At 39.6% G+C, this 25,586-nt stretch overlaps 2 protein-coding genes across 3 annotated transcripts in view; one reads left to right on the top strand and one right to left on the bottom strand.

Moving 5' to 3' along the window:
• xrn2 (5'-3' exoribonuclease 2) overlaps window positions 1-24,803 on the top strand; it is a 42,696-nt gene extending 17,893 nt beyond the window's left edge. Inside the window, exons 19-31 of the mRNA XM_085248261.1 lie at window positions 774-881; window positions 1,573-1,662; window positions 1,776-1,848; window positions 2,226-2,309; window positions 2,843-2,940; window positions 4,953-5,032; window positions 5,162-5,218; window positions 6,564-6,632; window positions 7,752-7,880; window positions 10,669-10,787; window positions 19,996-20,056; window positions 22,658-22,868; window positions 24,427-24,803. Of these exons, the coding sequence (XP_085104387.1) occupies window positions 774-881; window positions 1,573-1,662; window positions 1,776-1,848; window positions 2,226-2,309; window positions 2,843-2,940; window positions 4,953-5,032; window positions 5,162-5,218; window positions 6,564-6,632; window positions 7,752-7,880; window positions 10,669-10,787; window positions 19,996-20,056; window positions 22,658-22,868; window positions 24,427-24,489 (1,242 nt within the window). The 3' untranslated portion in view covers window positions 24,490-24,803. The remainder of the gene's footprint in view (window positions 1-773; window positions 882-1,572; window positions 1,663-1,775; window positions 1,849-2,225; window positions 2,310-2,842; window positions 2,941-4,952; window positions 5,033-5,161; window positions 5,219-6,563; window positions 6,633-7,751; window positions 7,881-10,668; window positions 10,788-19,995; window positions 20,057-22,657; window positions 22,869-24,426) is intronic.
• Window positions 24,804-24,902: 99 nt separating this feature from the next.
• Window positions 24,903-25,586, bottom strand: part of nkx2.4b (NK2 homeobox 4b) — a 2,428-nt gene continuing 1,744 nt past the window's right edge. For both annotated transcript variants that reach the window (XM_085248262.1, XM_085248263.1), the window contains one exon: window positions 24,903-25,586. This exon is cut by the window's right edge and continues 653 nt beyond it. In XM_085248262.1, coding sequence (XP_085104388.1) covers window positions 25,578-25,586 — 9 coding nt within the window. In that variant the 3' untranslated portion in view covers window positions 24,903-25,577.

The raw sequence follows: 25,586 nt of genomic DNA, 5'->3' as shown, positions 1-25,586 counted from the left end.
GAGAGATTTATTTTCTTTCCCTCAGAGGCATCATGGTTTGAACTACAGTCTAGTTTTAGTTTTTTTTCCCCTCATTCTTATTGTTTAACCATCAAGCCAAAAAAAAAAAAACAAACTTAAAAAAAAAAAATCTGGCATGTCTGAAAGTGTAGAAAGTTTGAATAAAAAGCAAAAGCTGCCTGAGGATTCAGTGAAAGGTTTAAAATGTCAGCACTGCCACCTTAGACTGGTCAGATTGGATTTTAAGCTTAGTGCTGCTAAAGAAAAAGGGCAGAGAAAAGCTTTCTGCTTCCATTTCGAAGTTGCTTTTAATTTCTTTTTCCCCCTCATCTGGGTGCTTGAGTTGATATCGTGCCAAACGAGCTAATGCTGAATGAACAACAATAAACTAACACCAATGATTAAACTGAGCAGAAAATGAGTCACCAGATTTTATGAGAGTTATGCCTAATGTGAGTGACTGAAATGTGTTGATTTTTGGATTTTTTCCTGTATTTTTATTATTGTAAAGTGAACATAAAGCAAATTTATTATCCAGGTAAGGGATAAAGCCACTAAGAACTCCACTGGTGAGATGTGGATCCTTCTTCATATTTGTGAATAACTTCCATGTGTGCACCAGCATCACACTTAATTACTTTATATGTAATTACATACATTTAATTACTTTATATGCAACAAGCTTCTTTTTTCAGTCAAACATTGGCCCCATTAACTGATCTTAAGCTCAGAGCTAAGTTGTTGATTGGAATTGTTTACTCGTTGATTTGCAGGGCTGTGCTTCTTGGAAGTGGTACTTCCCGTTCCACTACGCACCGTTCGCCTCTGACTTCAAAGACATCAAAGACATGTTCTCAGACTTTGAGAAGGACACCAAACCAGTAAGAATGGATTTATTTCTCTCCTCCTCATTCTCAATCTTTCTCTCTCTGACTTTTCAGTGAGAAATGTTGTTTTTCCTGCAGTGAAATCTGAAAGTGTGTTGAATCAGTCATGTTCCTTTAAACTAAAGGCTGCTATAGCTTGTTGCTTGTAAAGCCACTGATAGCAGCTCAAGTTATTAAAGAAATTCACTAAAACACCGTAAAAGTTCACCTCAGTTGACCTGTTGGTCTTCCCTAAGTATTAAGCTGGCGTTATGAAATGAAAGTTAAAACATAACACAATGAACAACAGTAGAACAAGGAAAACACATCAAAGGTTTAAACTGAGAAAATCTATAATTATACAACCAATACCAGTTCCTTTTGAATTTGATAGGTCTTAAAAAAGTTGGGAGATGTAACAAAAGGGTGGAAAAAAAGGAAGTCGTATTAAGAAAGTGCTGGAATAATTCAATTATCTCATCATCTGCTGAATGTAATATAACGTTCACTCTGGCGGGAACTTTGTGTGGAACAGACAAGGCAAAAACAAACAAACTTAAATCCAACTTGATCAACTGATCATGTCAAAGCAATGCAAGACACACCAGCGCACAACTGTGAATCATACGGCAGCATCGCACACTACAGCGTCCGATCTTCAGGGTTTAATCAACAGACATGACTGTTTGGTGGGTGTTTTGTGCAGTTCAAGCCACTGGAGCAGCTGATGGGAGTGTTTCCTGCCGCCAGCGGTAACTTCCTGCCACCAACATGGAGGAACCTCATGAGCAGTCCGGTAAGTTTCAGGCATGAAACGGCTCAGCAGTATTGCTGCTCTCTGATCTTTTTAGTTGTGGTAGTTGTGCCAGTGTCTTTTTGAGTTTTACTAAATCGCTTCCTTTGATGCAGGATTCCTCGATCATCGACTTTTACCCCGATGACTTTGCCATTGATCTAAACGGCAAGAAATACGCCTGGCAGGGTGAGTCTGTGACATTTAAATAATGTGGACAGAGAGATTTATTACAGCTGTTTTTGTTTAATCTTTATTGTTAATAAATGGAAATATATTTTTAAGCCAACGTTTCATTCGACACACTTTTTTATTTGATATTAACTATGCGGCTCATTTTGGTATGAAGGGCTCAAATTCCCTGTGCAAACAGCAGAAACTTAAAAAATGTTTCAGTGCGGGAATATAGAGGCTTTGACTTCAGAATAAAAGTTTTAAAAAGGAGAAGATATAACCTGAGTACACATTAAAAACTGATTTAGAGAATGTAATACTGTACTATTACATGATTACACTATTTATTACTGTAAGTGCACTTGTTTTATATCATGGTGCTACTTTCATAGGTGTTGCCTTGTTGCCTTTTGTGGATGAACGTCGGCTGAGGGCGGCTTTGGCTGATGTTTACCCCGACCTCACTCCTGAGGAAAGTGAGTAAAAGCCCATTGTATCAAATGTAACATCTGGATTTCTCTTTCGGTGAACTTTACCTTCTGTGATAAAGGTGTTTGATGTAAAACTCACTTTATGTTTGTAATTCTGACATTATCACCATAATGCAGTAACAAAGCACTCCAATAGCTGGGGTTGGCTGTAGTGTCAAAATGTTAAAGGGTTGCAGTGCTGCCATCTCTGCTCCTCTCCATGTTTGGATAAAGGGTTAAAGGGTCTAAAGAACTGTGTTATAGTCAGACAGGTGCGTTTTATGTATTTGCATATATATGCAGATATTATTTTTTTCAGTCATCATCCCCACAACGTACAGTTTGCAGTAGAACCCATATTCACCTTTCTTATCATTGTTCTGACATAAATGTGGTCATTTATCTCTTTATTTTTCTGTTTTCTAATCATGGGCTTCTCTCCCGTTTACACTCAGACCTGTGTGAGCAGGGTAGCAGTTTGTGAACACTTGTTTTTTCTCTCCTTTCTGACCACACCTGCTTTCTGTGCTCTGTTTCAGAGAGGAGAAACAGCCTGGGAAGTGACGTGTTGTTTCTGGGGAAGTCTCACCCACTCTTTGACTTCATCCATGAACTGTATCGCACAGAATCTAACGAGGTAAGAAACCCGACGCCGTCAGTAAGCATTCACTTCAGTCAAATCAATCAATCAAAACTTTATTTATTTACCTCTTTTCATACAATAAAGATTCAACTCAAAGTGCTGTACACATTAAAAACGGAAAATAAACAAAAATACACACATGCATCTCCTTGACTACACCCTCTCATCACCCCTCCATCCCTGCAGCATGACCTATACATGGATATAGACACCCAGACATCATACAGAAACACTGGAGCTAAAAAAAATAAATAAATGAAAGCTAAACATAAAGGCAGGTAATGTGAAAGAATAGAGACATAATTATAATAAAAGAGGAAACGTGAACAAATAATGCAGTGAAAATGTGTCAGTAAATAAATGAAAAGTTAAATAAAATAAATTAATAAAAAACCTTAACTTTAACTTCAATTCAAAGGAAACTCTTAGCTCAGTGTTATCGTGACACACACACACACAACCCTGTTCAGCTATCTTAGTGAGGACCTTCATTGACATAATGGTTTTCCTAGCCCCTTACCCTAACCATTAAAAATGAAAATGAATGCCTAACCCTAAACCTAACCATAACCCAATTGTAACTCTGACACTAAAACCACATTTTGAGCCTCAAAGAGGCCTTTAAACTTGTGAGGACGGGTGAGTGTGTCAGTCACAGGGATCAGATACAGTATATGCGAAGAGGACCATGGAGGAAGAGGAGCAGATAAGTTCAACAGCAATTTCACGGCCCCTAGGACCGTGCAATAAAAACTTCTATGAAAGTCAACTAAATGAAACTTTTTTTTGCAGATTTCGGTCCTCACAAAGATAGCTAGACAGGAACACACACAGAGTCAGCTGGTTTGCGTCTGTAATAACAGTCTTCTTCTTCTGTGACTCAAACTTTGATATGCTGCCGCGTCACTGTGCTGCAGATGTGCGTTGAAGCTGTGCAGGTGTCGCCCGCTTTGAGTTTAGTCTCACTGATTATGCATTTGCAAACCGAAGCAATCGATGCGTAGACTTGCTGGGTAAATACTTCTTAATGAGTGCATCTGAACAGTCAAGCAAGCTTCTGTGTGCTTTGCTTTCAGCGATGAAATGAATTTGATGCGAAGGAAAATTAGTTCATCTAGAGGATTCAGAGTTTCAGAGGCCAGTCTGACTGAAAGAATAATGCAGGTTTTATTTATCGCTGCGTTCCACGAGAGAAAAGCCTTCACCTCAGAGGACCCTCTTCTCCTGCAGTTACATGAACTTGAACTTTTACGTAGCCCGTCTAGACGACAGGTACAGATTTGATAAATAAATAAAACTGTCAGATGAGGATGAGATGAACTACTGAAAAACATTTGACAAAAACCTCCTGTGCAGACATGCAGTTTATAAGGAAAAATCTTCCCACCTGACCATCACAGTTTTGGCCACAAAAATTCCTTTTTTTTTTTTCTTTTTCTTTTTTTTTTTTTTTTTTTTTTTTGAGGGTCCATTTTAAAATTCCATTATCTATAAAACTACTTGAAGTAGGTCCTTCACATTTTTAGGGTAAATTTCTGGTACTATGGCTTTGAGTGTGGACTCAAGTCAACATAGAATGTGGATATTTGGATGTGTGATCTCTAACGGCAGATTTGGAGACCCGTAGAAAGCAGTTTTTCAGGTAGAGGACTGACGTTTTATTTGCTGCTGCTCATATACAAGGCAGGTGACACTAGTTTAGAATATGTGTAATGTATTCACAGAGTCATAGTACCAGATATTTACCCTCAAGAATTTATTTGGAGCTCAAATATTTTCTAGATGATGGTATTTTAAAACAACTTCTTTAAAAAGATGCTATAGAATTTTTGCTAGCAGGACAAACACAACTTGAAGTAATTGTCTGCGCTTTAGATGGTTTAGTTTTTTTTTTTCTTCTTTTATGTCCATGACCTAAGAAGATCAGAGGAAGCATAATAATAGAGTGTTGCTGCATTAAACCATCATTTGTTTGTGGATACAAACTGCAGCTTTATCTCCATCAGGACACTGAGATCCCTGCAGAGCTGTGCCATGGAATCCAAGGTAGACTAAATCTCGATGACGACCCTATTCTACCAGATAAGTAAGGAACACCGACTTTATTCTCATTTCTCTGCCTCTTGTGCCATGTTGCCACCGCTCTAAGCCAACGGAAGACGAGCTGGGTAAATGTGACATCTGCCTCATGTATTTGTTTGTGGTTATCCTGCAGTACGGTGAGGTCGCCTGTTCCAATGCTGCGAGATATTTCACAGAACACTGCAATCGGGTAAGTCAACACAAACATTTTTTGTAGCATTGATATTTACTGTACATGTTGGGAAGACTCATTGGATTTAACTTAAAATTCCACCAACAATGACGATGATGTCAAGTATGGCTGGAGGCGAACAAAGAACAGGAAACGCCTTTACAATTGCAGTAAAATGTTCAGATTTGTGTAATTTTTTTTTTTTACATATTTCTTGGTGAAAGTTCACACATGAGGTGTCTTTAATTATTCATGGTCATGTCGTTTTTTTTCCTGTTTAATCCCTTTGTATAAAAATTCCACAACTATACTTATAAAAAGCAAAAACCTTCCCTGATTTGAATTTGGCTGATGTCCGCTTCAGGCTTGTCTGCTTGTGCCCTTCTGGACTGTATCAGACATTCCTGCTGTTTTTATTTTTCTTTCTTTTCTCCACTTCCCTCTCTGAAAGTCCAATTCTGCATCTGCAGTGCATGCCGATCTTTATGGTATCAAAGCCACAACCCTTTAATTAAGTTTTACTGAAAAAAGGGAAGTCATATTGAGACAAATGGAGTAAACATGTGCAGCATAGGAATAGAGCAAATATTTGTCTATTACAATGCATTGGAATTGGGCATCCCTGATAATCTGATACGTAAAAAGGAAGGTCCTGGTCTCACTGCTGACTTTCTGACCTTATGCATTTCCTTTGGGCTTCAACACCACTGACTCGTCCACTGAAAACTGCCATTTGGAGTCAAAGTTGGAGGCCAGATTCTCATCAGCAGTGGTGAAATCTTTTGGAAACAAGAGTTGATATCTGTTGTCTACAAGTAGCCCAAATTGGATGACCTGAAAAATTTAGATGAGAAAATATTTTATTTTTTAAAAATCTCAGTTTTGAGTTGAATCCCAACTTTAACACAGATGTCGCACAAAAAAACATGACAAACTGTTGCATCCACTTCCAAAAATAAGCTAAAAAAGCTGATTCTGATGGACGTTATGACAGACCATCCCAGATTAGTCTTTTTTTTTTTTCTTATCGCTTTTATTACAAGCTTCACTGACGTCGTCATGTTTCCATTGGTGCTCAAAGCTGTTTGACAGCACATAGTTTTGAGCTGTGTACGCACCATCCCCCCTTTCATTACTGTAATATGAGCCATTCTTCAAGGATGAAAAGACATTTGGGCACGTGTTGAAAATGACTGAGCGAAGGAGGTTAAGAAGAAAATGACAACATTTGAACCATCATGGTCTCAGGATCTCTGTGTTGAGGCGCAGATTTATTTTGCTTCTCTGAAATTCTTGCTTTAAAGTATGAGCTAATGGAACTCTTGTTGTGGTCAGTTGCAAATGATTTTCATTTTCTTTCCAGAGTGAAGTTCAAGGATCCCCAGTATCCAGATGGCTTTGTGTTCAAGGCGGTCCTCCTGCCTGAAGCAAAGTGAGGATTTTTCTGCATTTATCTCATGAATTCCTGGTTGAACATTAAAGGCTTTATTCATTTCAGGTGCAGAAATAGTTTTTTCATTTGCCCTTGTAATTCCTAAAGAATACAGCATTCATATATTTTTCTTATTGTAACAATTCCATGAAAAGACCAAGTACGCGTTGATTCATTTCTCAATAGGTTGTGAATGTCTGATTTGTCTCAGGCTCTCAGCATCCTTTAGGTCCGTTTGTTCCTAGAAATTATATAAATCGTTACAACATGTTGTGGCTCTGTTTGCAGAAAGGCAGTTAGTTCTATTGGAGTCTATGGAAAAAAGATTTCAGAGCACCGTTAATATATAACCGTAAAAAAAAACTTCCAAGTTGGGTTTATGATGTGAATCCCCAGTTTCAAGGCTTATTCAGTACAGAATTGGCCTAGTCAGTGTCTTCATATTAAAGGAAGCTCCTGGAAGAAAGCGGGCAGATGTTAACACTGCAGAAAACGATGGAGAAAAGACACAATGATGTTGCAGGACTCGACTGTGCAAGTGCTTTGAGACCTTTGACACTGGGCACCGGAGCTGATCTTGCTCAATCAGCGTATACCAGAGTGATGCAGGAAGTCAGAGTCAGGAAGAACACAGAGGCTGTTTTAAAAAGTAAAAAAAAAAAAAAACCTTTGCAGACTAAATCCTCCACTTCTGAAGTTCTCCGGCATGACTTGAAACTGTGAAAATGAGAGAGCAACACTGTGTCACAGACACAGATTCATCCACTTTTGTCAACAAGAGCAGTAAAAAAGTGTATTTTCAGCTGTGACAGAGGCGGTAAACTCAGGTGGAGTAAAGGAGAAAAAAAATGTTTTTTTTTGTTTCTGGAAAATACAGAACTGCACTAAGATCACAATCACAAAGTTTGTGGGTAAAAATACAAGACCTTCATCAAATACGAGTCCTCCTACAATTCACTGGCAGTATTTCAGTGGTGTTGAGACCTGGATTATTATTTTTTTTCTAAGAAGGCGTCACTGATAGATTTGAGGGTTTCAGGTAAACACGATGGCACCCTTCCCCCTCTCATATATGTCAATAAAAGGAAACCTTTTTCACATCATAATACTGTCTTTCAGGATTCCCAGTAAGGTTCTGAAACCCGAGGACTGGGTGAGAGGCAATGGGCAATCTTGGAGGCCTCAGCTGGGTTTCAACCCAAACAGGCAGCAGGCTCACCTGGACCAGTCTGGCTTCAGGGCTCTGGGGTATGTTCATAATTACATTTTTAATATAATCAATGTTAAAACCAGTAAAAAAAAAAAAAAAAAAAGTAGAACATTCCTGTTTTCCTGAATTTCGAGTGAAAATGGTTCAGACTCTTTCCATTCTCGCATTCACCTCAGTCAGGCAAATCAGGACTGCTGTTGGGTCGTTTGTTCACACTTCCTAACAGGCCCCGGTTAGTCCAGAAATCGGTAGGTGTGAGGACAACAGTTGTACAGTGCTGCATTCCTTATTCATATATGATGAGAATCTCAGTCAGGATAATGGAGGCCCTCTACACTCCAAGGATACATCTCCCCAGACCACAGACCCACTGCCAAACTGGTCATTCTGGGGGATGTTGCGGCTGGTATAATGTTCACAATGGCATCTCCCGGCTTTTTCACACGTGTTACGTGTGTTCATTGTGAACTTGCTCTCATTTACAAAGAGAATGGGGCAGTAGTGGTGGACCTGTCCGTTATGCTACCCTCAGGGAGTCTGTTCCTGGCCGCCATGTTGCAGGGCTCTTCCTGTTCCTCCGTACAGAGACGAGCAAGATATAGTCCTGCTCTCCTGATATTTCCTTCCCACTTTTGAGACTGTGCTGAGAGACACAGCAAACCTGGAGCTGGACTGTCTGTGCGACCTGAATGAGCCTGAATTCTCCCAGCACTGATGAGGACATTAGCAAAAAGCAAATTGGAGAAAAATGGGTCAGGAGAGATGAGGAGAGAGCAATGGTTTAGCTGGAGTTACAGGTTTTGTATTATACTGTGATGACAGGGTTTTTGTTTTGTTTTTTTACAAGCAGTGCATAACCATATCTCTGTTACAGAGTATTTTTCCATGCTTTTATTTTGAACAGCAAACAGTGATGCCTTTTTAATAGAACTTTGCATCCTGAAACTTTTTTCATGGGTCATCGGTGGTTTGATCAACTTCGGTAAATACACCTGTCTCTGAAGCTCCTCGCTCTGTGTGATGAGATCATTTTAAAGCATCCAAGTCTGTCTGCCGTGACTCAGTACAGTAGTTTTAAGTATTTTTAAAAACAAAGATGTATTTAAATGTTTACTGCCTCCCCCCCACAGTGGCCCCCATTAACCAGCCATCCTTGATTATGATCTAAGCTCTCTTCTCCACACATTGATATTATCATTAAGGAAATGTGAATAATTGAACATCTGGCACGGCCCGACTGTGGGAATTAATTATGCACAGATTTGAAGAAACATAATATATTCCTTCCCCCCCCCCCCCCCCCCCTTTTTTTTTCCCCCTGCTAAAGTAAGTCGTTAATTCAGTGATTCAGGCCGTTATGTGCCTTGATGGCACCACACGGGCAGGTGCTCACAGGATGGCGAGCAGGAAAACCTGAAGGAAATGAATTTTTTTTTATTGCTTTGATTTTTAAATTGTGCAGTTATGGGTGTGTGTTCAGTTTAGGAAGAGGCCAGAGGTCATATGACATTTCTGGTAGGACACAGGCTCTTGTGTGGAAAAAGGCTGGGCAGAATAGCTCACTGAATCATTTAACCCTTATGTGTTAAGTGCTTTGGTTTGGTTTGTTTTTTGCCTTTTTGTGGATGTGCAGGGAGTAAAGATAATTTTACCACCATGAGACGACATTGTCCATCCAGCTATCAACCAGTCAATCAATCAGTCAATCCTGCTTTTAATGCCTTTCATGCTTCCTTGTGTTTTCCTTTTTCCTGTGATCCTGAAATTGTTCCCCCTCCAACATTGGGGATGATTCCTGAATCATTTTCAGGGTTTTAAGGTATCAGCTTATTACAGTATGAAGTGATGGCATGTGCCTGATTCTACATTGCCTTATTGATTAATTGATCAGTCAACTCATTTTCTTTTTTAAACAGTTAAAGGAACAGTAGGTTTGCAAAATACAACAACAACCTCACCAAATGCCACAACTGTCACACTGACTCATCAAAACTGGACAACAGAAAACTGGGGGGGGGGGGGAAAGTTGCCTGGTCTGATGAGTCTCGATTTCTCCTGCCACATTCAGATAGGGACATCAGAATTTGGCATAAACAGCATGAAAGCATGGGTCCATCCTGCCTGGTATCAACAGGGCAGACTGCTGCTGGTGTAATGGTATGAGGAATTTATTGGTACAGCAAAGCCGGGCCCCTTAGTACAAAAGCATTTAAATGCCCAGCCTGAATCTGTGTTGTTGCTCAGCATGTTCATCCCTTTATGACCAGATGAATGAATCGGTCACCAGATCTCAGGTCGATAGAGCACCTTTGGGATGCGTTGGAACAGCAGATTGATATCATGGATGTGCAGCCGACAGATGTTCAGTAACTGTTCGATGCTGTCATTTTAATATGGACCAAAACCTCTGAGCAACGTTTTCGGCACCTTGTTGAATCTGTGCCACAAAGAACTAAGATGGTTCTGACAGCAAAAGGGGATCCAACCTGGTACTATGAAAAGTGTGCCCAGGTAGGGTGGAAAGTTTAAAAGTAATTCAATGTTACTCTGGCATTTGCTCTTCTCTTCTATCTTCTATCCTGCATTTAAATAAAAAAACAGTGTTATCAAACATAATTGATGAGTAATGCTAAGACTAAAAAGCTGAAACCAGCAATCTTCTTCCTTTGTTTTATATTCAGCATATTCAGACCATTTTTACCCACTTCAGTCTCCAGACACTGCCCAGACATTAGGGTTAATACCGGGTGTGTGTAAAGGTTACAATGGAACTTTCTTTATTTCTAAATTAGTTTTTAACATCATAGCTTCTTCTTCTCTCTTCAGCCACAATCTGAACAGAAGCCAACAAGGTGGAGGACAATACAGCAGCACTCCACCGCCAAGCAGCTACAACCAAGGAGGCTACCGACCTTCACACAGCGGTGGCCACCAGTCTTTTCAACGTAAGACACACACACAAACACACACTGATGTAATGCAAGGCCTTATTTTTGCCCTACTCAGTGTTTAACCGAACATAAAAAAAGAATCCACAATGAATTTTACAGAAACAAGGGTTGGCGCATTAGCAACCCCACCAGCAAACATCCATTTAACTTTGTCTCACAGTTTTTGTCAAAGCCTCACAAGTTTGAAAACCGCAGCCCTAACCTTAAGCCCCCTGAATCATCTTTAAAGCCCCCTCGAATGGCCACTATCTTAAAAAAAAAAATATCCTCAATATGAAGATGGAACATTTCTGGTTCATAAATAGTTCACAAAATTCAGTTTGATTCAGAATGATGTATTTAAGGCTGTTTGCATCAATATAAAAGCAAATAAAATTATAGATGAACGTTTAATTAAAATTTATTCCATACCGGGGAGCCAAATAGACTCTCATTTTATAATTTAACAATCCAAGGCCTCAAAAAAGCAACTGTGTAGGCAGACGAAAGAGCCAGTCCTGCAGTAAGAGTCCTCTTTTAAGTAAAACACAGTGTGAGATGCATTACACTCAAGACTCTTAACGTGTTCATGGATTGGGGACATGCTGTTTCATAGTCCAGCACTTCTGCTTCGTCCTGTCCTATCCTGTTACCATTAATTTGATCTTCTTAAAAAAATAATAATTACAATATTTTAGACTTAGAAATAAAGACAAAAATCTTCATGGCACTTTTTTTCTTTATTAAAATTCTCGAAAAATCCAAAGCATCCTGGAAAGTTTGGTCAAATGTGACTTTACCAAAGGAATAAAGTGATTTTAGTAATTTAAAAGTGACCTTTGAGCATTTAAAAAATTTCAGTCTTTATTTTCATTTTTTAGATTAATTTTAGGTTTTGGATTCATTCTGATTAAGAAAGTGCAAATATTTTTCAAATGTAGTTTTTTAAAAACGTTTCTTTATCCCTTCTCTACACAAATAAACAACAGTTTTCTAATCTAAAAATTAAAAGTATGTACATCTGAGTTTACCACACTGAGAGTAAATCTGACAACACACTCAGATCAAAGTTTGGTCAAAAGTAAGTGGACCTCATCAAACTGCTGCTGTAAGGTCACTGATGAGCGTTTGAAATTGGGTGAATTGTTGAGTTTGCTGCTGTAACCTTGAGCTCAAAAAATCGATTGAGATGTTTTGCTTTAATGCACCCCCCACCAACAGTACCTGCTCCATTAAATTCAGTAAACTTTCTTTTGGCGTTCCTCTCTGGAATGCTCTTTTTCTTTGCACATTCCGACGGCCTTGCTTTTCATGACAGAGCGTAAAGCTTTCATCACGAGGCTTTGACCATTCACCTGTTATTCTAAACATTTTTATCCCTTTAGCAGAGACGAAGAAAAGCTAAAATATTCAGCAAAAGGTAAAATGCCTCTTCAGGTGGATTTCAAAGAACTGTAGTCATGTTAAAAAGGAAGTGTGACCTCTTTAAGTTGCAAGATTTTACATATCCAGTCTGTTAAATATATCATACGTCTCATCTGTAGACCTTAGATGAACAACAGCACATGACAGAAGCAGTGTGTTTGAATCTTAGCAGAGTGATCTGAACAAAAAACAAGACTTATGGTCTGTCCTTTGGCCTGCAAATACCTCACAGCAGCTGTCAGCACAGAGGTGTTGATTCGGGCACCTTGCAGTCATTGAGGCGACTTTGAACTCCTCTGTATACCAAAGTATTTTAGAGTCAAATGTGAGGCCATCTGCCTGACAGCTGAAGCTTGGTCAGAACTAGGTCGAGCACTAAGTGTTTCTACAAGCTGCTTAATCATGGGGTGGAATTCGTCTTTCACAGACTGCTTCTGCATTTTGGTTTAGTTGTTAAGTGAAAAACAGTGTTAATCTGATGATGTATTGATGATCTTTGTTATGAATTTTGATACATTAAACCATAGAAGTGGAAGAAGTTGTACTTTCTTTTTCCCATTATTATCCATTTTATGCCAGGCACGATTGGCTGTGATATTTTCTAGGTCAGCTGGTGGTTGGTTCTTTCTTTGGTTTTGAGCCTTCTTTAAGTAACTTTTTCTTCTTCAAGTAACGTCTCTGACTATCTTTGATCGCCATCATTATAAATGGTTGTCCCTCAAAGTGGATTAAATGTGTGTATGAAGCCATTTTGAATTTCTTTTTTCAACTGGCAGAAGAAGGCGGCGACTGCTGCAGTGAACCATTCATGTCACGATTATTTAAGCAATTTATTGGTTATTTGTACCAAATGGCACAAAAAGGAGGAAGATGCATCTTTTCTAGGTTGTTTTTGAGCGAATCAGCTGTGAATAAAAAAAGTAATTGATCTTAAAAATGACGTCTTAATTTTCCACCGATGGACTGATGTAGTTACTGACTAATCAGGTCACATCTGGAACGGACACCGTTGCCATTTCACTCTGAGGAAATTGGGCGCTGCAGCTGCCAAACGGAGACACAAATAATTGTGTTATATGATTATGTTCATCACATGCAGTTGAACAGCTCGTCACATATGGAGGCAGAATCCGTCTCCCAGCTCCTAATCACGGTCTGTGCTCGGCCTCGGCCCTGGCCCCACGGTCCTCTGCCAGCTCTCCTCCAGTTTGACTTTGATGTGCCAATTTGCAAGTAGATGAATAATCTCATCTGCCCACTGATGGCGTGCGGGGGAGTCTCGGCTATTCTGGTGGCACTTGATGCAAATGGGGGGCTTTTGGCTCCTCCGGATTGCGGCAGCACCTCCCTTGGCCTCTGCTGCTCGTTCTTAGTGTTAAACTTGCCAATTAGCAGCCCGGGATGTTCACCACCCCCAGCTCTATATTTGTCCTATCATTCACAGAGAAATTATTTTAATAAAAGGGAATCGTTTTAAATCCTGCTCGTCCGGTTCTGGTGACACAGGATGATTTTTATTGTATCAGCTTGAAGTACCTGAAATAGAAATATGTCATTGACAAAGGTAGCATTTATATTTTATTCGATTTTCTTTTTCCTCCTGAAGTTTTAAAGCTTTTCTGTGCTCAGTTTTGATTTAATGCGGGTGTGTTAATCTCGGTTTCACTAAAGACCAATCTGCAAATGTACTGCTCATTTAAAAAAAAAAAAAAAAAGGGTGAAAAAAAGTTAATGGCACACTCAATCATGGTATCACACAGAGTCAGCTAAACTTCAGGGGGGTATCGATATGTCACGTTATGAAACACAAACCATTGTGAATTTATTTCACCTTCTTTGGCCCCATTGCAGTGAAATTCTGTGTCCTGCTCACTGCTGGTGGTGTGACACGGTATCTGCAGCCCAAGCAGGTTGCACAGGGACTCCAGCTTCTCCAGGATGGGGGTGCATCCTTAAATGCTATTTGTGAAGGTTTGCTGTGTCTGTCAGCACAGCCTCAAGAATATGAGGAGATACTAGGAAAGTGGGCATTACATGATGAGAGCTGGACAGGGCTGTAGGAGAGCATCAACCCAGCAGGAGGACCAATATCTGCTCCTTTGTGGAAGGAGGAGCAGAGGAACACTGTCAGAGCTCTACAAAATGACTTCCAGCATGTTTCTGACAAAACTGTCAGAGTCAGACTCCTTGAGTGAGGCACCAGGGCCTCACATCCTTTAGTGGGACCGACACCCGGAGCCCAGCACCGTGGAGCTCAATTGGCATTTGCTCAAGAACACCAGAAAAGGGCAGATTCACCGATGGCGCCTAGAGCCGGTTCACACCGAGCACATGTCACAAATGCCACACTGTCTGCAGACGTTTTGATATCTGTGGTAATGCGTCAGATTGACCCCGTCCCTGACCGCAGAGATCTAAGTTGCAACACCGAATTGCCAGAGTTCATTCTTGAAGGACTTTGACACGATTTCATATGTGTGCCAATGTGTAGCTGATATTCTTTGAAAACAGAGGTTGACTGACTGTGAGTGGATAGACGATCTTCTGGTTATGTTCCATTTAGATGTTTTCAGTCCCTTGCCTCAGGTGAAATTGGCTGCCTTCAGTGTTAGCTCACCTTTTGTGCTATTCTGTGTTGACTGGCTTGCTTATATCTAGACCTGCAACGTTTATTGAGCGCCTGAAGTGATTCCAGCATAAAATGTGCTCTGAGTTTCATCTCAAAATAAGATTTGTATATAAAGCGTGGATTTTTTTTCTTTCATAAGAGGTGATTAAATTATTTGTTCATCTCTTCTGATTCTTTTTAACTTTTATGGTAAAAACTGAACATGGTCCAGTTCTAATATCAGCGACTCGTGGAATGTGATTATCCACACAAGTAGGCCTTATTCTGCAGCAGGAGGCCAGAGGCTTGCTTTTGTCCTGGTAACGCTTTCTCAGGACCAATCCTTTGCTCGCCCAGTAATCACTGCAGGCTTTGCTGGGCTTTTGTGTGGTGGCTTTGCTTGGTTGCTGATTAGTGTTGTGGGAGACCGGGGGCCGATAATGAGACTGTCGAGTGGCTCCGCTGGACACTGGCCCCCTCTGATAAAAGCATCCGGGAGGCTCCAGTGCCATTGGGTGTGTGATGCGCTCTGAAGAGGGTTGAAACCAAAGTTAACTTGCCCCTTTGACGACGTGGCTACCTCCTGTGGTGATGTGTCAACACACAGCCTCTGAAACATGCTGCTGGGCTTTGTGTGCCACAGCCAAACCAGCTGGTGTTTAATAACCAGCCAGGGGAGTCTCTGCTGGTGGCCATTATTGTCTTGACATGCAGTGACACCAAATTTTAACCAGAGCAGCAAAATAACTGTTTGATCCAGCAGCCACAGTGGCCGATAAGCCTCCCAAAGTCCACTTCAGAGTAGCAGCTACACATAATGGCTGCTCACACAGGCTGGTGGATCGACTTCAATAACATAAAGTCATTGGATTTTATGTGGCCTTGAGTATTTTTGTTCTTTATGTTTCTCTAAAGGTTTTCGAGTTGTGGTGGAGAACATTTTTATGTAAACAAACTTATTATTATTATTATTATTATTATTAATGAAGATTAGCTTTATGTCCACTTTAAAGTAAACTCTGTAACCTCAGAAATGGCCCAGATGCTAAATTGTCATTAAGGTTATTGTCAGGTGAATTCTGTGGTACATGTGATAGATGGCAACTTCACACTGATGGTTTGAGACCTGATGGTAATGAAGAACTCTCTGAACTTGCATTGTTTCTAATGGCCAGCTGGGGCGACTCCTGTGGCTGGGAAAAGACTCAAGGTAGTCTATTGGGAAAATAGCCCCAGGCTTTTTTAAATCACCATTACACTTTCGATGTCTGCAAATCCACTATGGTCTGCTTGGGTCCCAGTGACGTAATTTGCCATCTGGTGGTTAGCATGAGAGTTCATCATGACGTTCATGTTCTTGCCTGTTTTTTGTGACCACATGAAGCTCCCAGGCTTCTGACTTCAAGCAGACTTTAAAGACATATAACAAGAATGACTGCTCAGCCGTCCAGAGTCAGAACCTGCCCCCCGTGATGGAAACGGCTGTTTTTCTCAAAAATACATTTACTCCTTATTGAGTAAGTTATTCCTTGTAAGCACGAACTATAATAAAAAAGAACCCACTGAGGTTGCAGAGGCTGTGTGACATAGCCAGAGCAACCGGTGGTACAATCGTGACACAAAAAGAAGGACTTAAAACAAACTAGTGAAAATCACATATCCTAAACAGACAAAATAAAAAAACAGATCATTTGAAGTTCATCTACTCATGTAGTAGTAAGCTAATGGTATGATTGCAGTTCTGGCTGGATTTTAACCAGAGCGTCACAAATCTGCTTGAAACTGTCAGTTACAAGTTTTACTCAAATTTTTCTACCAGTTATTTTGGGCTTGACAAATTAGTGCAGATTTTGGTGGATAATGTATGATTTACATATTTAAATATAACATTTTGTGGCATCTTTCCTTGACGTATTGGTGAATGTATAAATTACCAGGTCCTCGTGATTCTGCATGTATGTCTGTCCCAGTAAAATGCTCTTATTCTGATTCCAGCCATGTCGCAGTCATTTGTCTTTTTTTTCTTCTGAAATTACCTCTCGGTTTGTGGAGCAGCAGCAGGAGCAGGTCGCTAAAGTTTTGTCCAACTAATAGAAAAGTTACTGTCCTCCTTCTGGGATCTGAGTCAACTAGTCGCTGAACTAATTGAAGCGGTGTGGAGAGAGACGTTTGGTTGTTTAGCGCGCTTGTAATCCCTGCATTAATACAGTGGACGCAGCGCGTTTTAAGGATTTAAAGCGTAATCCTTTGTTGGCTTTTGTCCGGCACAGACTGGAAGTCTATACACTTTCAGATCATTGTTAATTAAGGAGATTGACAGGTGTCCACTTGTAATTCTCTCTTTTGAATCATCGCTGGTGATGGGGGGGGAGGCCAGAGGGTTGTGGAGTTATAATTGGAGCCCAACTGGGTGGTCCACTTAAAGTTTGTTGGTGGAGGAGATAATCAAACATGAAAACTGAATGACAAAAACAAAATAAGAATGTGTCAGCAGCAGTCTGCCTGCTTGCTGCTAATTGTGTGTTTTACTGCTTTTTGCTGTGGTCAGCAGAGAACAGCTGCAGGATTTCCCACTTGCCTTTAGTTGATCAGGTGATTCTGATTAATTTGTTTGTTTTTTTTATCTGCATCAGTTGGCTGGAGATCTTATCAGCATCCCAAACTCAGGATTTCTATCTGATTGCCAGACGTCCCCCAGTATTGTCAGGCAGGTTTTATTTATTCTACTAATCCAACAGGAAGTTTTCAGTGGCCGATTATTGTCCTGTTGTGATCCTAAAGTGGGTACTAACATGTCTGGAGTTCAAATTAGTGTCATTTTAAACATTTGAGGTGCTTTGAAGTTAAAATTTAAACACAATAATTAAAACTAGCAAAAAGAGTCTGGTTTGGTGCTGCTCAGAGCTTTGCAGACCCACATCTATATGTTGGAAAAATATGTGCAGAAGATGGTAACGCCAGCTACTCGCATGTAGCTTTGCCCCAGTGCAGTGTCATAATCTTTTTTGCAATGTTTGATTTTTGAGTGTTTTCCTCTTTGTCTTTATCTCCGCTGATTCACTTCTCCTGTATTTTTCAAGCCAACCTTTGAACCAATGACCGTGTCAATACTTTGAGGCTACATTCTCTTGGCTTTTTGAAGCCTCTCCATTGGCCTTATTCCCATAATTCCTCACTCTGTTTAGCCAAAGAGCTACAGAAACTGATGCTAATGTCCACGTAAGATTTTAAGTTAATCTCTCCATCACACTGTGATTGACTCGGCGGTGTTTTAAACTACATGCTGATGTCAGCATGTTAGTGTGGTCACAGTGACGGCACTATTGAATGCTGACATTGGCTAATTAGCATTAAAACTAAACCTATAGAAGATATTGGAGAGAATGCCTTCTGCTTATGAGACCTTATGACTGGACTTGGTCTTTCAGGTCATCTGAAAATTGAGGTCGACTTGTCATGTGGTTTGTATTGCTGAAAACTAATTTTAATAGGTTCACTTTTCCTTCATCTTTTTCGGTTGTCTTTGTTTACATCTTATATGTGTATAAAAGTGTGTTTGTTGGATGGTGTGACTCTGCGTCTGTATGCTGGAACATGTCTACTTAATGTGTGGTTTGAATCTAACTGTGAAGCCCTTTGTAAATGTGTTTACAAGTTGTTGTTGTTATGAATATTATTATTGCTATTGTTATCACTGTTATGTCGTAAACCAGAGAAACCTATTACTGTCTAGTTTGTTATATGTAACTTGTACCAAGAAGTGTAAAGAGGACTAAAGGAAAACAGTTTAAGACATAGTTGCCATCACACATTTTATTTCCTTTTAAATTAGCCTCAATAAAGCCCAAAAATGAAATGTACTGCTGTTAGGGGATAAACTGCATCACTTTCATAGCTCGGAGTGTTTCAGGGGTTCTACAGAGAAAACATGCACCAAAAATGTCAGGGTCCACCAACATCCTCCTCCAACAGATCCTCACTTTGCTCCTGGGATGTGTGAAGTATTACCAGTAGCTCAGGTTTTTGTCACCCACCAATGAGGTTTTAGCCAAATTCATATCAACAACGTTGTATCAAACCCATACGATTTTAAGTTTTAGCATCATTTATTCAAATGCAGTAGGTATTTTGTGCTGATTGCATGCTCAGAAAAACAGGAAGGCTTCTTTCAAACAAGGTTAACACAGGTTCGCCGTCTTTACGATGGAGACTGAGCATGTCAAATTATTAATGCAGGTGTTCGGTCTCATCACTGAGCCTGTTTATGAACAAATATTAATGCCCCCACTCTCATCTAATACCCACACTCTTCCACCCAGACACTCCTGCGAACTCATCCCAGTCCATAATTTTTTTCTTTACTCCGACTTTAAAGCTTCCAGGTTTGTAAACGTGAGCCTCTGGGTCCTTTTTCACAGCACCCTTCACCCACCCCGGGGCTGAGCCACTCAGCAGGCCTGCCCCTATAAACAAACAGCCCCACGGCTCGCAGCTGGCCATCGCCTTGGCAACAGTGAATCTGGAAGAAGCCGTTCCCTTTTTTTAAATTTTTTTTTTTTAAAGTGTGTCTTTGTGAAGGGCTTGCAGCGATGGAACCAGGGTACTTGAGGCGTCGACAATGCTGCCGGCTGAATGCTTATTTCATTTTCTGAACAAAAAATGCAAATGTGGTGCTCCCACTCCCTCCTCGCATGCGTCTCCCCGCTCCACTCTTCCAGAGCCCAGTGTGATTCGACGTTTGTAAAATCCAAATTTTATCATGGCAACTGATTCGTTCTGTGTGCAGGGCAGAAATGAAGGAGTTGGTGTTTTTTTTCTTTTTTTCTTTTTTTGGTTAAATTCTGTTTCTTTATTTTGTTTTTTTTAATCTCTGGGGATTAAGCAGGCATCAGGCGGGTTAATTAGTATCCACGTTTAATGTCAAAGCCTTCTGCGTTTGGCTTTTAAACAGTCAAACTGAAGGATTCTCTCAGGTTTCATAAGAGTTTAACTCAGTGAAAGTCGCCCGTTGATGTGAATCTGACACATTTTATCATTTAAACTGAATCACAAAAGCACACCAAACACCACCTCCTCGCTGCTTAGTTGTACGTTGAGTTAAAGGCCTTCAGATGCAGCTCACTGAAGCTCCGTGCTTCTTAAAAAGATTTGAGCAGAACCACTCACAAGCACGTCTTTTGTTCCCTGCAGATTCCAGGCAGAACAGTCTGATGGGAGCGCCTCCCTCCTTCCACCAGCCCCAGTTTCCAAGGTGAGTGTGCTCTTTGTGAACCTGCATTAACTGGTTTTCGTGGGAAGTAAAGTTCACACTTAACATGCTAACTTTACCTGTGTCGATGGATACGAGCAGCTTTTTGTGGTGGTTTGTCCTGGACTTTGTCCTCCACTCGTCTCTAATGCTCCTCAGATTTGTGTGTTTTATTGGTGTGAGTCATGTGTGAATTAAACATGTCCAGGCCTGTGTGGTCTCCACATTTCCAGCCTTTCCGCTCTGCCTTCCCTCCGTTGGGGGGCTCCGTCCGAATTAAGATTTTTTCTTGTCGCTCTAAAACAAATTTCTCTCGAGGAGGTTTGTGCAACTTAATGAGGCATCACTAATGCTGTTGGCGACCGCGGCGTTTCCCTGCGCCTCGGCCTGGCCCGCACAGACTGGCTATTGATTCTGGCTCCAGACCTCTCCAAAGTCCTAATCAGGTTCTCTCGTTCAACTTTTCAGGCCTATTGTGGCTCCGTGTCACCTCAGGTCAGTAGTTATTAGCGGCGACTGAAAACAGTTTCTTTAACTACTCAGGACAGGACCAAATGAAATGCAGGAGGAACTTGGAGAGAGGGGATTATGGATTCCAGCGCTCGGTTAAGTCCGCCGCTGGCCAGAGTGTGACATGGTTCAGTAATGAGGGATGGGGCTGCCGCTCTGTTTCTGCTCTCTTCATTGTTCGTCAGAAGAGACTTTAATATCGCCGCTGGATCGGCACATTGTCCGGTGGTCGTTTGGAGGGCCGCAGCGTACTGGCTCTGCACTCGGTCCCGCGGACGCAGCGCGGCCGCCTCAATTCAGGAGTGAGGGCGACTCGGGCCATATGGGAATATGGTTCATTTCATGTGCATCGATGCTAAGTCGTCTCTGAGGAGAGGCCGTTTTGACTCTTTGACAGCTCGATCCCTCGGTAAACTCGAGTCGATGGGGATTTTAAGGAGGCCACTTCAAAGCAGAATTGAAAACTGACTTTTTGGATCAGTCGGGTGGAAATTCTCCAAACATGAATTAATCTTAACTTCTTAAGTTTATGAAGTTGTTCAAAGCCAAATTATTTTTTTCTCCTTATTTTAATGAATAAAAGATTCAGACTGCTGCAAAGAATAAACAGGTTGTCCTTTTGTGGTTTTCATTTATTGCTTTAATCAAACAATGTGCAGATAAAACAGGTTCTCGATCAGTAAGTGAAAAATGGACTTAAATGTCCTGCTTCTCGTCTTTTTGTCTGCAGGTTCACACAAATACACGTTTACTAATAAAAGGTTTTAAACTGTTCAAAAGGTTTTGTCAGAATTTGAAGCCCACAGCGATGCTGCTTTTACTCCCTCCACACTTTTGTAAATTGTAAAGCCACTGCATCATTCAGCTATTTATGGAACAGGACGGCTCGGCGCTCTGATTCAGGAGGCCAAACCAGCAGGAAATTAGAGTCCGTGTTAACCCAGTGCACATACAGCGGTGACTGATTTTAGACTGCTGTAATTAGTGAGCGTAAGTGGACGGCTATCAGCCGAACAACTGAAAATAAGTCGTAATAATTCTGTGGATTCTTTTTTAATTTAACTCGTGATTTTAGGCTGTTTTGTTAATATGATATAAAACCCAGTGGTTGAAGCTCATGTAAAAAAAATAAAAATAAAAAATTCTTAAAAGTACTTTAAACACAGCACATCTTGAGTGTAAATACTATAATAAAATAGTATATTTTCGTTTATGTCTATCACACAACTTTGGTCGTAAATTTAATTTAATGTGGTATTAAAGGGTATTTAAATATTACGTTTACTGCTTTTTTGTTATGTAAAAACAAAAAACATAATGTGTTTAAAAGCCCCAAGAAAGGAAAGAAAACAATGAAAATGAGTGTTTAATTCGTTATGATTGCTTATTCTTGTCTAGTTAATGAGTTCAAATTCTTTTGTGTGACGTTACTATAATATTGAAGTTTGGGCTATTTAATATACAGGAAAATGTTACAAATGTTCCACTGAAGGTGCTGAAAAAGAACAATTTCTGCTATGAAACTTGATTAATGAAGATCTTACAAATAAGGAAGTGGAGTGTTTGTTCACTGTATTCAAAAAGTTTTAAGAAAAACTCATTATTATTATTATTGTCATTATTATTGTTGTTATTATTATATTCTTTCCTTTTTGTCCAAATTAGGAAAAAAAACTGTCTTATTAAACAAAAATGATATAAAATGTGTTAATAGGGATACACTGATCATGATATTGGTGATTTTTAAATTGTGATTAAATGTCATCTTCTCATGCCAAACATTCTGTTTATTTTAGTTTGACTCTTCATTATAACAAAAAACTGAACACTTGAAAGTTTTCCATCTCTTTCACGTCATTTTCAAAACTTTTTAAACTTTTAAAATTCCGAATGTAATTAAACCGTCAGGTGAATATTTCTGCCTTCCAACACTGGCCTAGAGGCAGATATTTGGTTTATCGGTGCATCTGTGTTTTTAAAGGAGTCCTTATTGTTACCTGTGGGAAAGTATTTCTACATTTCTAACCTCAGGTGTCTCTTACTCATTGTGTTGGAGTTTTTAAAGTTTGACGTGCAGATTTGACGTGTCTCCAGGCAGCAGCAGCAGCAGTACAGGGGCGGGGGTCACGGCTGGGATCGGGCCATGCAGACGCAGCAGTCGGCGTATCAGCAAAACTGGAACCGTGGCGGAGGCTCGGGGCCGGGCGGCTACCACCAGCAGCAGCAGCAGCAGCAGCAGCAGCACTACGATCGCCGTAGAGACGACTGGCATGATCACAGAGATAACCGGGGGCAGCACCATCAGGTAAATGCGACGTTTCCACGCACACCAATTTGTTTACGACAAGTGGAGGGCAGGGCTAAAACTTCCATCTTCACTTGATTTTGGCTTGTTTTTATTTGGTAATGTTAAAGTGAGGCTTAAACTGTTTCTGGGCAGATCTGTGAAGCAGATGCAGAAGAAAGAGTCTGATTGGTTGTTGCTCAGTTGCTTCAGATTGAAATCAGGAATCTTTTTGCTCTTTGGGTCTGTTTTTGTTTTGTTTTTGTTTTTGTTTATTTTTTAAGGGTTTTTTTGTAAAATATTTAATTATAATTTGTATAACACTTTTAAGTATTTTAATTTTAATTATATATTTTTGAATTTTGAAATACTTCATATTACTGTTGGAGGTGTTTTTGTGCCTGATTCAGTGTTTTGAAAGAAAGTACTGTGTGAACTGTAAAACCCAGAAACACTCAAATATCAGCAGACAAAACATAAAAACTCAATACGAATTTATGAGAAGCTGAAACTTAAAGAATTAAGAAATTATCAAAATGCTTAATTTTATAGAGTGAAATTATTTTTTTCTAGAAATATTAATCATTCGGATTAACTGATCAGAATTTAACCAAATCAGAAATTTCAGAATTTCTGTTTTGGTTTTGATTCTTATCAGACAAAAGTTTCTTTCTGAAGCATTTTAAGTGAACACTTAAGCAACTCTTCTCTGATTGGCCAACAGAGTTTGATAGAAATTCTAACCGGAAACTTTAAATAGTTTCAGTAAAGAGTTGTTTTTACAGTATAATAGTTTTATACATGTCAGCACGCTTTTATTCTGAAAGGAAAGCATGGAGACTGCAGAGTTTTCTGGCATTCTTTTAAAACTAGAGCCAGAGAAAGTTCAGTGTGTAAAATTTGGAAAAGTAAAGAGAATTATTTTGGCTCAGTTTATCTGTGGGTCTGATGTGTTAAAATATCAGATCACACACATTCCAACAAGTGTGCTTCGTTTTACTGAAAGTTATGGATTTATTTTTGTTATTTTTTTTAAACAGGAAGACTTTATTTATTTTATTTACTTTATTTATGTGTTAATCTAAATTATTTCCTCAGTTAAAAATTATTTCAGTGAGATTTCATTTGATTTTAGCGTTTAGTAAAACAAGAAAAAATGTGACAGATGTTTAAATTCTTAAGCTTGTGGCCAAGACTTGCACTGCTCGTGCTAAATGGGTGGACTAATTAAGAATAAAACCCTCAGTGTCATCTTGTCTTTATAGCAATATAACTTTTAAAAAAATCTGACCATCCACCATGTAGACTGTTTTAATACAAACAAAAAACAATTAAATTTTTACAGAGAAAATCTTTGTATTAACCAGTTTTTATGTTGTTCTATTATATGCTATACTTTTATTGTGAAGCACTTTGGGATATTTACCAGTGAAAAGTGTTCTGTGAATACATTTTACTTACTTAAATCTTTTAATACTGTTTTAATAGTGTTGTGCTTGTTAAAGTTATTCCTTTGACTTGATGCATATTTATTGTTGTAAAGCTGTAATCTTATTTTAAACCTCTGTCTCTATTTCAGGGCTACAGCTCCGGCAGAGGTTACCCTCTCCCTCCTCCATCCAGAAGATACAACTGGAACTAAACTCTTAATGATGTTGGGATTTTATGGAATGGGGAACTGTTTTTAGGGGAACAATGTCAACATCTAGCTTTTTTTTTTTGTCCACATTTCATATTATTGTCTTGTACAAGGATTTTTTTTCCTTTATTGTAATTCTTTGGGGAAAAAAAGTGTGTTATGTAATCTCTGATTTTTATGATGAAGCCTCTTAAACTTGTAAAATACAAGTGAGTGAAGGACAAAGTGTCCCGCTGTGATTATTTTTGAGAGGAACCTCTCCAACTTGGCTCATGTATTTCAAAAGTGAAAATAAATTCTTCTCAGTGATGTTGGTATATTTGTCTGAGCAGAAATCCCTTTTTTCACGAGTTAAAAATAATAAATAAACCCATTTAAATTTAGTTTGAATATTGAAGTCACTTATTTAAAAAAAAAAAAAAAACATAACTGACCTATGGTAGATTTTTGGTGAATATTTTGGGATATTTAAAGGTGGACATTTGATAGAAATCCGTTCCATGTCCAAGTAAATGCTGTCCTGTTGGTAATTAGAGCTGTATTGATGGAAATGCGTTAGAAAAATAAAAAGGTCCAAAATGAAAATATGATTTATTCAATACTGTAAACAAACGAAAATCAGCTTTAACAAAGGATCTCTGATGACTTGCCTCAGTTCGGTTTTTGTCTTTATGAGCTGCTTCTATTGCTCCACTTTGTTGAACCTGCAATAATTTAATTTGTTCTGGAAATGAAAAAAAAAAAAAAACGTGAGAGGCGCCGGAAGCTGTGCCTCATCCTGAAGCTCCTTAAATTAAAGTTTCTCTGTGTTCAGTCTCAGTCACGTCTGGCAAATACAAAAAGAAGAGAGAGAAAAGACTTAAATGTTTCGTTTAGAAACGGGAAAAGAAAACGCGCCATCATCAAGAGTCAGCGCGAGCCCGAGGCTCGAATTTACAGTTTGAGTTGTGCACTTTTTATTGCTCAAAGCCGCCTTTGAGTCACTGCGTGTGCAGAAGGAGCCGAACCTTTACGCACGGAAGGAAAACAAAAAGATTGGCGCGTGTCCTGCAGAAAACTCCACTCGGAATGATGCCCTCCTCTCGGCATCACTACCAAGT

The sequence above is a fragment of the Mchenga conophoros genome, linkage group LG15, assembly GCF_057382185.1.
Source record: "Mchenga conophoros isolate Kocher_MC1m ecotype Shallow Benthic linkage group LG15, M_conophoros_male_GT1.1, whole genome shotgun sequence".
Classification (NCBI taxonomy): Eukaryota; Metazoa; Chordata; class Actinopteri; order Cichliformes; family Cichlidae; genus Mchenga; species Mchenga conophoros.
The sequence above is the reverse complement of the archived record's forward strand: the minus strand, read 5'-3'. Positions and strand labels throughout refer to the sequence as shown.